Source organism: Sinocyclocheilus anshuiensis, unplaced genomic scaffold (assembly GCF_001515605.1).
Source record: "Sinocyclocheilus anshuiensis isolate Anshui unplaced genomic scaffold, SAMN03320099.WGS_v1.1 scaffold1231, whole genome shotgun sequence".
NCBI lineage: Eukaryota > Metazoa > Chordata > Actinopteri > Cypriniformes > Cyprinidae > Sinocyclocheilus > Sinocyclocheilus anshuiensis.
Genome location: NW_015536698.1, coordinates 2,028,181 through 2,043,337, shown reverse-complemented (window position 1 = coordinate 2,043,337; position 15,157 = coordinate 2,028,181). Strand labels below are relative to the sequence as shown.

The window sequence follows — 15,157 nt, the reverse complement described above, 5'->3', positions numbered from 1 at the left end:
TTTTAGTTATTATGCCGCCCGCAGTTGGAATCAGCTTCCAGAAGAGATCAGATGTGCCAAAACATTAGTCACATTTAAATGCACTCAAAACTCATGTTTAGCTGTGCATTTACTGAATGAGCACTGTGCAAATGTCCGAACTGATTGCACTATATTTTATGTACAATCATTTTCTATTCTTAATGGTTTTAAATTCATTTTAAACCTCTTAAATCAATTTGTAAATCATTTTCAAAGTTTTAAATTCCTTGTTTTATTGTTGTGATTATTTTTTTTATTATTTTTTAATTTTTTTTATGTAAAGCACTTTGAATTACCATTGTGTATGAAATGTGCTATATAAATAAACTTGCCTTGCCTTTTATTTTTGTGCATTTGGCAGGTGCAGGTCAGCACCTCAGGCAAGGTGACTGCCATTCTCTTCTGGTACCAGATCCATCTGGACTCCGAGCTGAGCGTCAGCACCTTTGAGGACTCTCACTGGAAGCAGGCGGCCGTGGTCATCCAGCAGCCCCTGACAGTCAGCAGAGGAGAAAGGGTCAAGCTTAGGATCCAGTTCCACAAGAGCAGCATCTCCATTACAGCTGTTAAAGAAGAAGGACTGGCGGCTGATGATGTTATGAGGGAGGCGGAGCCTGTGACTCATGATGGGGAGGGACCTGTACTGATATAACACACTCCAAAAATCAGTGAATTGATGCTAATGGGCAATTATTTAATTGCTGTATGGTAAACAAAGTTATTATTTGTAAGATTAAGCACACATTTTACATTAAAATAATTTCAGGCATGAGAGTGAGTAAATGTTGATTTCTGGGTGAACTATACCTTTGAACTTGGATGGAACGCAATTAAGCAGAAATACTCAAAAATACTCAATACCCATTTGCATGTAAAGTTTAATGATTCGTGACAACCACTGTTAGATTAGGCAATGCAACAGCTGTACAAACCATTGCAAAAGATGCATGTCTCTGAATGGATCAGAGAGACACACGATGGTTCATAAAAACAAATAAATGGGAATATTTCCCACAGGTCCACATCCGTAATGATAAAACGATCTGCCCTTACTGTTATACTATATCTGACATTTATATTTCATGTGCAGCTGCTGTTAAATCTAACAGATTGTTGAAACAATTAACAAAATGAAGGGAAAAAAATCTTAATAGCAATAAGACAACTCTGGCTGATATTTAGACATTGCATCATTTCCCGAGGTGAACTTAAAAGTCAGTATTCGAAATTTTCAATGCTTTACTAAATGGGGTTTTCTTTGTCTAATCATTAAAATAACCAAATCATAAAAACAATTAAAACCAATACTTTTTGAGAAGGACAAAAGAAAGAACACCAACATGTGTGTTTATGTTTTGACACAATTACATGAAGCTGTTCTGAAGGCAAGGAGTCCAGGAGAGGTTGCTAAGCTCTGAAGCGAAGTAAGCAGAGATATGGGTGCTTCAGTATTTTGTGCTTTAGAGCCAATGTTCAAACTGTAGTTGCTTTACCACATGCATATATTCTGCTGAGACAAAATGTTGCAAATCTCCATGGCATCCTGGCAATTTCATATTATCGTCCATGATCAAGGTGCTGCTCCATGGAAGGGGGACAAAAAACTTAAATTGCATTTGCATTCACAGATAAAAATGTGAAAGTAACACTGATGTCATAAAAACAAACAACAACAAAAAACTCTTAAAATGACTTGATAAAACCCAGGAGGACGTCAATGACAATTTGAAGTAGCATTATCATTTCATTGTTTTTTTTTTTAGAATAAACATTCATAAAGCTGTCTTAAAAGAACCATTATCTGATGATGTGAAAAAGTAAAACTGGTATTGGGGAATTAATGTGCTTGGCTCTAATGTCAGTTTATAATTTGGTCATGTTTTCAGCAAAATAATGCCAAACATAGTTAAAAATGGAGGACTAACACTACCCAAGTCCTTCATATATGCTCTTGCTACCAAAGCTTCACTGAGCCTCTCTGAACACATATTAACCACAAGTATCAAGTTACCAGAGTTAACGGCGGCTGCATATATTCGAAACGGTAGCTAATACACATTAGATCGATGTGCTTTAGCTATTTGGTAGCTGAAGCTCAGTGATGTTAAGTGATGGCTGCATAATCTGAGCCTTGTTGGTCTGTATGATCACCAGATAGCACCGTAGGCATGATGTCATCAACATCTCCTTCCCATGGTACACAGCCAAGGTTGGCAGGAGCCGAGATGGTGTGGGGGGTTACGGTGTGGCCCATGCCCTGGTAACGGCCCTTAGGGGATGGAGGGGTGGAGGACGATTCAACGGCTGGATCCTGAGAACCAGCTGACAGCAGTCCTGTGTTCTCATCCTGGCAAACCTCTTCACCAAAATATGTTTTCCTTGGCCGACCCATGACAGTTCTCCCTGAATTAAAAAAAAAAAAAAAAAACACACACACACACACTTACATTGCAGGGTTTCCGAAGAGCGCGTTTTTGAAGCTCAAAGTGGGCGGAGGCGGCCGTCGCCATCTTGGCAGCACGTCACAGCGCGTCACACCCGGATAATCAAAAATGGGCAAAAGAGCTGGTTGCTGAAACCACGCCCACCTAGCTCGACGGTGGTGACAGCAGCGACAATCCACCTGTCACTCAAGTGGCCACGCCCTTAATTATGCAGAATTTTAAGGCTTAATATCATTTAAACGGATGAGTTATAAAAAAAATTCACCCCCTCACAGTTGTCATGAAGGGCAAAATTAGCTATATAGACCAAAATAATTTTTCTAACCAGGCTGTAAACATGTTTTTTTCTGCTGTAAAGTTGGCCATTTTAACATGGGGAGTCTATGGGATTGACTCCCTTTTGCAGCCAGCCTCTAGCGGCCAGTTGACGAATTACAGTTTAAGTCACTTCCGTGTTGGTTTCACGAGAGAGACCGGAAGGTTGCCACTTGGTATTGACACAGATTTCAGTGATTCCTGTTCAGGAAATATTAAGTTTAGGACTATAAGGTGCAAAAGACTAGTAATTACTAGTAGACCTCTAACAAGAACTTATACCTGGCTATTATCTGTCCCTGCCTCTGGGTCAGACTCAATCGGAGTGTAATGTAACAGATCCATGGCAGCAGGAAAAGTATGTAAAATGTAAAAAGTATGATTATGGACTGCTTAATGTAGATTAAGTATTTTCTAAGAATCCAATAAAGATCCTAGACCCTCAAACCATTCACCACAAATAAAAAAAGACTGTGTCGTGACTCACCGACATTGCGCACTTGTTCCGAGATGTCAGCCTGTATATCTGAGACATCCCACATGGCCAGGAAGGAATCAAAGCAAGAACCTTCCTCTGCTTCCTGTATGTAGGGCTTGTAAGTGAAGCTGAAGTGATGGGCAATGGCTGCCAAAAACATTTCCACACAGATGATAAAGTCCTGTGAGAAGACAGAAAAACAGACCTTTAATCTTAAAGGCACAGTATGTAAGTTTTCACCGCTAGAGGGCGCATATTCAAAACAAACAAAGAAACAAAGGTAAAAATATATAAAGGCAAAAATATATAAGCTATGAAATAAAACTAGCTGATTGTATAATTTAGCAGCAAAAACAATATCTTGAAAAAAAAATCTTTGGTGCACATTATACAATTTAAACATGTTTATTCTGTTAACTATTTGTATTCTTACAAAATACATTCATGAATATAAGATAGAAATCATGAGAGAAAGAAAGGCTTCTAATAATCTTTCCGTTTGTGATAATTCCTTCCTTCCTTAAACTTAAAGTATTATAATGGGAATATATCATCTTGGAGAGAGAGTTTTACCGTGTTTTACTTAGTTGTAAGCCTCATTTACAAAACTGTGTTTAGTGTTGAGATCAAAGTACAGTACATACCTGTAGTCCAGTGGCTACAGCCTCCACGCTGTCCCAGTCCCAGGTGTGCGAGTCTGAGATCACACCAACCTTCACTAAAAGTGCAATGACCACAGCTTGCCTAAGACAGATAAAACAACCCAATTAAACAAAATATTATAGAGTGGCATAATTATCATAAAAATGACGGGTATTGGGGAATTATAATAATTCATTTTAATGTTAGATTTTTTTTATTTTAATATAAAATTCAAGGTCTTAAAAATAATTATATAGTACTGTCTATTACGATATAATGTTATAATGTCTATTTTAGAAATACTTAATTTTAGATTTATTATTTTTCTATAATATTACTGTAATGTGTCCACATTTGACTTTTTTAATATTTCATATTTCTTTTACTTTAACATCAATTAAAAAACTTAAATTTTTATTGTTTATAACTTAATGCTCATTAACTGCCATGACTTAATTGTGCAAACCTGAAGCTACATTGTATTCTAGAAAATTGCCCTGCAGCATAGGAATTGAACGTTATTAGAAGCAGATCAGAATTATTAGTGTTCTATCTGTAGAGAACTGTTTACCAGAATGACACAAAAACCACCAGCTTGACACAGAGGAATTTGCCCACAGGTTTGATAGGACTCAGCTCTTCTCTCAGAGCTTTGTAGAACAGCACAAGACAGTACATGGCAAACTGAAGAGAGAAAAATTAGATGATCAGGTTACCGTTTAATTTGAAGCAACAACAGTGACAAATTATTGACATGCCATTTTAATGAGCAGCATAAACACAAATAAGGGGCTGTAAAGAAGGTTTGTTTTACTTCACAACAAATGACTTGGTAAAAACTAGAGGTCGACCGATGTATCGGTTTTGCCGATTAATCGGCACCGATAGTTGATTGCTGGAACTATCGGTTATCGGCAAAAATCCATGCCGATAGTTTTCCCAGGTTGCGTCCATTGCTGGAGCAGCTGAGAAGGGTCTGCTGTCATTACACAGTGCGAGAGCGGCTTCTTTCTGTGGCTCTAATAAAGTCTGTGTGCTTCATTTATAGAGCTATAATATAGGTCGCGCTTTCTCTTTCCGTTTGCTCCGTTTTTTAAACGCCGAACTTCGAACTCATCTATACCAAATTGTTCATTCTTGAAGTAAATTTGTGTCTGTTTGGTGATTAAATAAACTGTTTTAGACCGCTGCTGGAGTTGAACGCGACGCATCCGGAGTGTGTGAGATACCAGTGAGTTCTCCTAGACTCAGCGCTGCGCTTTTATTTTGATTAGATAATCATCAAGTGTTCAAGAATAGAAGCAGTTAAAGTGTGAGAGTATAAATACAATATCCATATGTATATAATTTTAATGCTATAGCCTTTGTGTATATATTTAAAGATGTGCATCTTTAAGCATGACAGTTGAAATTAAGTGGCAACACTTTAAAATAAGAGTCCATTTGTAGCATTAAGATTAATGAAAGCTGTGTAAGTATTGTTTCTTGTTAAAGGGTGTTAATTTCAACATTTACTATTACTATTATTATTTTTACTACTACTACTACTACTACTACTAGTATGGTTCAGTACTGTTTTTGTTAATAAAGCACTATTTTAGTTTTTGTTCAGTATCAATTTTAAAACAATCGGTTAATTAATCGGTATCGGCCAGTGTGGTCCAACCTAGCTATCGGTATCGGCAAAATCCACTATCGGTCGACCTCTAGTAAAAACCCATAAAGATGGTTCTGTAAATAGGGCTTTAGTTACATTGTATCTTCCTTTTACTGCTGTCTGGTTCCTGGGTGGAACTGCAGACTCACTCAGCTCTCAGGATCATGTGACAGTCTTACATAATATTCAGGACAAAACAGGTACTTACAAGCTGAGAGAGATTGTTGACGATAACCAGATATGTCCAGGCATTTTTTGAGCTAAAGTTTCCTTCATCATAGACCCCACAAAGCTGACAAATCCTAATTTGGCAGGACAGAAATGATGCAAATCAAAGCATCACATCAACATGTGGAACCATTAGTGTTGACCAAAGATGCACTTTCACGAACAGAAATTATTATTATTTTTTTAATAATATTATCAATTTTTTTAATTTATTATCTTAATAAAAAATATTAAGCAGCATAACTGTTTTACACATTCATAATAATAATAATAAATGTTTCTTAGAATGATTTCTGAAGGATCAAGTGACACTGAAGACTGGAGTAATGGCTGCTGAAAATTCAGCTTTTCCATACAGGAATCAATTACATTTGAAAATATATTCAAATATTACAAAACTGCCATTTCAAATTGTAATATTATTTCACAGTATTAATGTTTTTTATTGTATTTTTAATCAAATAAATGCAGCCTTGGTGAGCATAAGAGAGTTCTTTAAAAAACATTAAAAAAATCATACTGACCCCAAACATTTAAACGATAGTTTCTTTATATTGTGTAAACCCACATAAACACAATAAATATGTTAAATCTATATTATTAATCTCTACAAGAAACCAAATGAATGACACTTACAAAGCAATGACTGTAGTGACAGGTCTCACAACTGTGTACTGCAGAACTCCCAGTTTACATCTCAGCAAAAGCACTCTGTTAAGAAAAAAATCAGTTACGGAAAATGTGCAGTTCTCAATATGAAAATAGAGAAAAATAGGCCATGAGAAAAATTGTTGCAGTATAAATAAATGTTTTCCTGGCACTGCATTACATGAATTAAAGTTAACTTGACAGGCACTTAACAGAGCTCTACTGTTCTCTAAAGCATTTTTTTTTCTTAAACTTTTTTTAGTTTTATTTTTTTAGTTTAAACACTGCTGGTTTAAATCAACAGACTTTTCACACATTACCACCACTGCCTAACGTAAATTTAAAAGTTGCTGCTGTCAGCAGCAATAGCTAAAAGCAGCCAACAACCTCAAGAAAGTGTTCACTCTGCAAACAATTTAGAAGAAATCTCTTCCTGCTGTATTTAAAGACTTTCATATTCCATCCTTCACTTTAAGGAGGGCTCCAAAGTAGAAGATGGTAAGCAGGTAATGGAGGCCCTCAACATAAGAGCCTCAGCCATAACATCTTGACTTTCTCCTTTAACAATACTAACAACAGATACACATTAAATACCACATCCTGCCTTAAGTTATCCCACTTTCATATTCTATCCATGTGTGTGCAAACACTCACTCTCCCATGGGCCACGGTGGGCAGCAGCAAAGAGGGGGGAGATGCTTTTGTTGCTCCTGCACCTCCAGCATCAGCACCAGACTGGGATACTGGTTTCCCAGATAGTTGAGAAGGAAGCTCATGAAGTTGTAGATGACATAGGCCTCATAGCACTCTCTACATGTGTCTACATAGATGGCAATGCTGGGATACTTCAATGCAATCCACTGTGAAAACAGAAGAAAGGACCAAATAATAAAAGAGAACCTATATATAGAACACAGAAATTACAAATTACACAAACACAAAAAAAGAGATTAGATGCACATGAGTTTGGTCAAGTGAGTCACTTTTCTGGTCAAACTGTTAAAAGTAATCCAAGTCATGAGCATCTGCAACATCAGGCCTCACATTAATTGATTGTCAAACAGAAAAAGGCCAGTGTTCAAGTCAAGGCAATCCTAATTGGAGACCAAACATCAAAGAAGCCATTTGCGATTCAAATTCCAACATGTTAGCTATCATTGTGATTACATGATACTCACACTATCCAGGCTGAATATAGGAACCATCCATAATATTCTGAGGAGGAAAAACAGAGTGAATATGTGATAAACCAGGGGTGCCCAAACTCGGTCCTGGAGGGCCGGTGTCCTGCAGAGGTTAGCTCCTCCAACCCTAATTAAACACACCTGAACCAGCTAATCAAGCTCTAGGCATGCTAGAAACTTCCCGGCAGGTGTGTTGAGGCAAGTTGGAGCTAAACTCTGTAGGACACCGGCCCTCCAGGACCGAGTTTGGGCACCCCTGTGATAAACAGACAGAACAATCATACCAAAGATAATGTAAATTAATACGGCATAAAATAAACTCCTTAAGAGTAATATTACCCATACAACAATACCTGATAATAGGTTTTTGTAGCTCAGGTTGGGTGTAGTGTACTAGATGCTGCAAAATCCCCCACAGTGAGATGGGTATAGTCATGAACACAAATATCCCAGCGATGAACCATGCCTTATTAGGAGTACTAACCTATGCGATTATAAGGAGAAAAAAACGAATACCTTCAATGTGAACGGACTCTGTCAAAATTATCTAAACTAAACTAACACAATTACACCACATTTTGACAATAAAATAACTATTTAAATACTAAGTTTTCCATTTGTGAGTCAAATTTTGACTGTTGGTCATATATTTTATTTTAGTATTATTTATATACTCTTATAATATTTATTCATATCTTGAATTAGCCTAGCTTTTGTTTTCAGCTTTCATTTTAGTTTAAGTTTTAATATTTTTGCTGTGTATTTTTGTCATTTGTATTAGTTTTTTTTTTTACCTTTAATTTGTTTATCTGTGTTAGTTTTAGTCATTTTAGCACTTCAACTTTTTATTTTATTTCTGTTAGTTGCCAGGCTTTTCATCTAATATTTATATTCTATTTTAATTTTTGGCTTAATTTGATAATTATTGTAATAGTTCTAGTTTTAGTTAACAATAACAACACCATTGGGTTGACCTTTCAGTGTATTATGCAGCTTAAAGTTCACTTAAATAGTTCATATTAGAAAATGTCAATTTATTGATAGCAGAACAATACAGATGTTACAAAAAAAAAAATGTTATAAATCACATTATGATAGCTATATAATGAAATCCCAAACGTGCCTGAAATTAACCAGGAAGTTGTGTCAGAGTTTAATTTCTTTACCTATTAATATTCAATTATTCATTCAATTTAACACATTTAAATAATGTATTTTCTATCATAATACACTTTGGGACCATATTAGACCTCTTGTACTATAATCAAAATGGTTTTCATTGCGGGTCAAATTAGACTCAAAGGCCCCAGGTGAAGTTTCTTAGGACAACAAGCGGGTTAACAACATTTATGAACACATTTGACAGTTAGCAGCTAAATATTTAATGCATGTAATTATAAAAAGCCCTCTGACCCCTGATTTTTGAAGTTCCCATATACAGAGTGGAAGGACAACCAGGAGCAGCAGAATGTACAGCAGCACCACCAGAGGCCGAATCCACCTCCTCCAGTTCCCGCATGTGCACGGCATCTTTCCTGCTGCCACGGATCTCTTACATTACACACCGATTGAGTCTGACCCAGAGGCAGGGACAGATAATAGCCCGGTTAAGTTCTTGTTAGTTCTACTGCTGTGGTTAGGTTTTGATGCATATGATTCGTAAAACCACGACTGAGATCTAGATGAATCATGAGTGTTGTTAAGCGCGTCAAACAACCACCTGATTCCTCCCAATGCTTTCCGCTCCCACAAACATCACTGCGTTCAAGAGCCGCACAAGAGCCGATCGCGGCCAATATAAAGTCAGCGCACGATCATATTTTATCATCTTTTAGCAGATGTCATGTTACAAAACGCACATAAAACTTCAATGACTTCCAAAAAAGTGGACGAGAGCGAGAAGTTAATAAACAAAGCTGGTTAGAACTTCCTGTTGATCTTGTCGTCACTATGGGTTCTTCGCCTGTTTTGTGAAGCATTAGTATCATTTAGCGCCACCACTCGGATCGGAGAACAGCCTCTTCTTTTTTAGGTTTTAACGGCAGTTTGCATCCTTGGTGTTGCATTACCGCCATCTTCTGGAGCTAATTACTTCCCATATACAGTATCCTGTTTTTCATATTCTTACTATTAGTCCCGTTGTAGTCAAAAAATAAATCAAATAGGCTATTTAATTCCTTGTCCGCTCCTGCTGCATTCCAGTATGTCCTTCAATCCACGTTCTGTTAATCATATTTCCGCCATGTCTTTTACAAATATCATCCTTTGAATTTTATATTTTGTGCAATAGGCATACACAAGCACATGTTACATTTTCAGGCACTGATCACAAAGTCCTGTTGGGTGTTTCCCTATCACATGAAGCTACTACTTAATTTACTGTGTCCTATTCTTAATCTGGTTAATATAGTCTCTTCTCTCCTGTTTTCCCCTCTACATTGCATTATACCAACTCTTTTCTTTAATGCATATAGATGTCTTCATGTTAGTTCATGATAGGCGTGCAGAAACAGTATTCGCCGCCGCATACAATTACCAAACAAAAGTTATAAAAGGAGGAGATGGTCAGTGTTTTTTTTTTTAAATATGTTGTTTCGACGTGTGTAACTCAGTGTTTCTTTGCAGTAAGGGGTTCATGCTTATATTCTCATATCCCATAGCCTTTATACTAAACTTATCCATAGCCTAATCCAATATAAACAGTGTTTGTTTTTTTTTTATATTCAAAGAACAATATACAATGTTTTATCAAGAAACAATATCAAAAGGAAGAAAAGGAAAATAAAAAAAGAAAAAGAAAGACAAATTAGAACAAATAAAAATTGCCAGGGGGAGGTAAGTATTAAAGTTCAAAACAAAGATACAAGATCTACATACATACACGTATACATACATACATATATATAAAATAAATATATTATAAAGTTCACATGCTTTCAAAAATTCTTACAGCTTTCTTATTCAATGAGTCTCTGATTCTGTCAATATATATATACAGTATATATATAACAAACAGTGTTATATATATATGGTATATAACACTGGTAGGCTGTACTGCCTTTGAAAACATGAGCATTTTTAATTCATCTACTGAGGTAATTAAAGTTTCAAATTTATTGTTATGCCACCCCTTATTAGCAAACCATCCTACCCTCATTTATTTGCTATATTGTAATCAGTGTTGGGCTCATTACTCCTATCACTCGTAGTTACTCCTTTCAAAAGTAATATTATTACTTTACATATTACTATCTGGCAACAGTAATTAGTTACACTACTAGTTACATTACTTTTTCTTCACGCCCCACAGAAGTTGTAATTGTAATCTTCCCCATAAAATTCTTCTAAAATGTTACTAGCAACATATTTCTGCCTCATCATTTGACCAAAATCTACATGGGATCACAGTCAGAAGTTTTTACAAACACTCAATGGTAGTGCCTTTTAAGTAAAAGTGTTGTATTAATTGTCATGTGTAGCTTGAAGCTAAGTGTAACTATCATTTCTCTGTTACCCATATATGATTATATTTCATGAAGTATTTTATCAAAAGAAATCACATAAGTTAATAAGATTTTTAATTATAGTAATATAATTTATATCGGGATCAGAGGCATGTGGGTGGACAAGACATGTAATGCCAGAGTAAAATAATGCCACAACTTACACATCTGTGTTCAGATCACCTTTTCTCATGACAAAATCAGTGTAATTGCAATATTTACATCCCCTACATGTAAGCTTTTCCATATTCCAAGCTTCCCTGATGCACTGGTGACTTCATGTGCCTGTGCGAGTTGTGAAAATTATGAAAATAAATCTAGGAATTATTGGATTGTTGGATTTCAAATCAGTAGGGGTTGAGGCATCAAAAGTAACTAAGTAACGAGATGTTTTATGGATGGTAACTGTAATATTATTACTGAAATCTATGAGTAATTAGCTACACTACTAGTTACTGCAAAAAGTAATATTATTACAGTAACTAGTTACTAGTAACTACTGCCCAACACTGATTGTAATTCGAAATGCTAAACATATTAAACAAGAATTTGAAAAGCTTGTGATACCATATATAGAATTAAAATAAAGGATGATACCATTCCTGTCATTCAACATGATCGTAAATAATTTTATTAATCAGACATGAAATTATAGTACTTTCTTTCCTCAGATTTTAATCATCTTTAATCATCTTTGAATAGTTTTAATCAATGATAATCATCACTTAGCATTTGTACACCTTATGTAACCCTTCTATCACCTGGTTTTTATGGGATGCTTTTGTGATGTTTTTTTTTTTTTTGTCCTTTATCAAGATTGACAGCCTGCTCTTCACTGTATTGTCAACATCCTGCTAATACGGAATCTCCTCTGGTGTTACATGGAACAAAAGGAAGCCATGGGACCAACACGAGTGTGAGAAAACATTTTCATTTTGAATTAACTATCCCTTTAAGTTTATTTAATTTTACTTGCTATTTTGGTGAATCTCTTGACAAAAAGAGAAACGTTTTTCCTTTGTACTTCGGTGAGAAAAGCAAGGATTAATAGAAAGGAGACTAGTAAATAGTAAATTAAGATTAATAAAGATTAATATATTGAGCAAAACGTATTTTAGGACTGCCCTAAGAACAAGTGAAGTCCTGTGCGAAGCAAAAGGTGAAACTGCTCAGGCTGAAGATGTTTCACTAGATGGCGGTGTGTGGCAACACTTTCCATGCAGGACCATCCCAGTAACCCATTCGCCTGCTCCATATAAAGTGTTCCTGAACAAAAACCAGCGACTGTTTTCTTTTTTAACAGCAAGAATGCGCCACATGTTTTTGTTTGTTTTCCTGACCAACAGAACAGTCGTCAAATTACTGTTTCTAATTAAGATTCATGGGGCGTGAGAAAAAAAAGTTTTATTTATTTATTTATCCGTGGTAAACGAACTAATTGTGACAAATGCCATATCAGCACGAAAGTACATTGTGTTTGTATCCAGTAAAGAAGAGTAACACTGCACAGAACCCTAGATAATGTCTTTTTCTCAGTGGACTAGCCACTATTTTACTTTATCAGTATGTGCAAGTATAAAAGAGGTGTTAATACACACAGTAGGCTACCGTTGTCCTGAAAAACATTGTTTTAGTTTATGCAATTGATACATTTAAGTCAGAGAGCTCTTCTCTGTGCTATTTTTTTTTTAATATTTAATAATTAACTGGTTAAAATCAAAATTGTGAATAAACTTGAGTGTGCAATGAAGAATAGCTGAAATGTACAGATGTTATTATTAGGTAGGCCTGATTTTAGCTCAAACAGTCTCCCCTTGTCAGATCCAGCAGTCCCGCAGAAGGCATAAGAGTGCAGCTTTACTAGCCTGTTTCAATTATCCACCAAATGTGGAAGAAGAGTTTAATTGTCTTTTACATGGAAAGTCAGCTATAGCTTGAACTTTCCATGATGAAAGCAGAGCCTGGAACTTGACCTGTAAAACTCAATACTAATTTTTTCCTCCCTCTCTTTATTTATTTATCTATTTATTTAATCTAGGAAGGAACAAACTGCAACAGCTCATCAATAAAGTCAATGCATTATTTGTGGACCGAGGGAGATGTAGGCTAAAGTAGTCCTGAATACACGGAGACAGAACTTTTCCTTTATGTCACTGCACTGTCATCATACTGCCCCCCAGTTACAGAAATGTGATGGGACAGGTTGTTCATGAATATTGTATTGATCCTTTTGGCTTTTATAAATTAGAAATCACTCTTGCCACACTCGTGTGAGCGCTTTGTTGGATGACTTGGAGGGATAGCGCTGCAAAATGGCATGCGGGACTCTGCCATGTCGGGGCAGGGAAGACAAACAGGCGGTGTGTTTGAGAAAATTGGATACACATTTAAAGTTTAAACGCTGAGTGACGTCCATAGTTAACATCTCATGTGACTCCCAGCATGAGAGTTCTGCTTCTGTGTTGGTTTGGATTTAATTGTACGTGTTGGGCTAAGTGAAGAGAGTTACTGGAGTGTGGTTCATGGCTTTATGTCTTTGTACATGTGTGAATTTTGATCTTCATCATGAATTGGTGTCATTCCAGATGGATACCCTTAGGACAGAAAAAAAAAAGAAAATATATGTTTGATTATTTATTAATCTCAAACATCTGGCCAAAGATTTACGACAGAAATTGTGCACAAATTATTCTATCCAATCCTCTTTAGCAGTCAATTAAATCAAATATTCTCAGAAAATAACCATATATGGTAATATACGAACAAACATTAATACATATACCACTCTTACCACTTTGCTGCATACATTTCTGGCTGGTTTTGAAATCTCTTGCATGACAAATTAAGGTTAGCTCATGCTCATAAATAGAGGTGACTGCACTGCACGCTCTCACAGTTAAGACCAATTTATCCACAGATTTGATCCAAATGCCGCTGGTTTCTTGCCTTTTTAAGTACAATATCAGTGGTGGTATGCAATATCTGAAATGTGTTATTAATATAATCCACGGCAGAACACAGTCTTATGAAAAGGATACAGCCAGAGCTTATCTATGTTTGCTGGTATGGGGGGAGTTTGGCCTTGGAGAGCTACAATATAATGTTTTTCCTCAGAACATATATGCTTTGTTGAGAGACCTTAACTGAAGGCAGGATAAAGTATTATATTATATTATATTATATTATATTATATTATATTATATTATATTATATTATATTATATTACATTACATTATATTATATTGAGGAAAGTAATGGAATCCTCCTAAATGAGTTAAATACAGCAGCAAAGTGATGTTTGATTTTTTTGTAAATGATCAAGTGATGTATATTGCATCAGCTTTTATTTGAGCTTCATTTGCCTTTGAGCTTCATTTGCTTCTTCCTTGGCAATCTCAGAGGTTCCCACCAAATTCCTCGGACCTAAAACCATTCCTTCTTCTCCCTGAAGGCAGTTTCATGAGCATGAGTAAGAATATCTCAAACCTCGAAGTCTCATATTTTCACATTAATGTGATTTTAATAATTTGACAAGACTCTCAAAACAGACGTGTCTCTGTCCTCTAAATTCAATATCTAATTTCATGTGTGATAAAGAACGTCTTAAAACAAACAAAAATATATATTTATAGTAAATTATTAAGTCCATGCTTGTTTTGGCTGGTGGAGTAGGTTTATATTCAGCTTAGATAATTGTGTTGCAGTGATTTTATAATAATCAAAAAAAGATTAGCATTAATAATAGACATTTGTAACTGTTAGCACATATAACTCTGCATTAAACAAATAGTTCTTTTCAGAGGAATCATGTCTGAGACCAGACCAACAATTGTCTATTGTGCTTATAAATATGCATCATCTCCATTATATACACTTCTTTATTTACTTAGAAAAATCCACACAAGCAAATAAAAAACACACTTATTTGTACAAACCAATATCAGACTGATAGAGTACTTTTGTCCAAATAAACACTTGCTAAACTGACATTGCAGACAGATGATGGTATAAGCTCCACAGTTTACATCTAATCTTCT

At 35.7% G+C, this 15,157-nt stretch overlaps 1 protein-coding gene and 1 pseudogene across 1 annotated transcript; one reads left to right on the top strand and one right to left on the bottom strand.

Annotated features, from left to right (window-relative positions):
* Window positions 1–1,157, top strand: part of LOC107654961 (putative protein arginine N-methyltransferase 9) — a 9,178-nt pseudogene extending 8,021 nt beyond the window's left edge.
* LOC107654969 (transmembrane protein 184C-like) lies at window positions 882–9,576 on the bottom strand. Its single transcript, XM_016442327.1, has 10 exons — window positions 9,031–9,576; window positions 7,971–8,101; window positions 7,612–7,648; window positions 7,088–7,293; window positions 6,422–6,496; window positions 5,766–5,859; window positions 4,472–4,584; window positions 3,903–4,002; window positions 3,268–3,439; window positions 882–2,424 (listed from the first exon to the last, which is right to left on the bottom strand). The coding sequence occupies exons 1-10, from the start codon at window positions 9,145–9,147 to the stop codon at window positions 2,126–2,128; spliced, it is 1,344 nt and encodes a 447-aa protein (XP_016297813.1). The 5' UTR covers window positions 9,148–9,576; the 3' UTR covers window positions 882–2,125.
* Window positions 9,577–15,157: the final 5,581 nt, after the last annotated feature.

What these genes read in the sequence shown, in the direction of transcription:
- LOC107654969 (XM_016442327.1), bottom strand. Translation starts at nt 9,147, where the DNA reads ATGCCGTGCACATGCGGGAACTGGAGGAGGTGGATTCGGCCTCTGGTG. An exon ending in CTACAAAAACCTATTATCAG is followed by an intron (nt 7,649 to 7,970) that starts GTATTGTTGTAT and finishes TTTCCTCCTCAG; the next exon opens with AATATTATGGATGGTTCCTA. An exon ending in CCACCGTGGCCCATGGGAGA is followed by an intron (nt 6,497 to 7,087) that starts GTGAGTGTTTGC and finishes TTTTCTTAACAG; the next exon opens with AGTGCTTTTGCTGAGATGTA.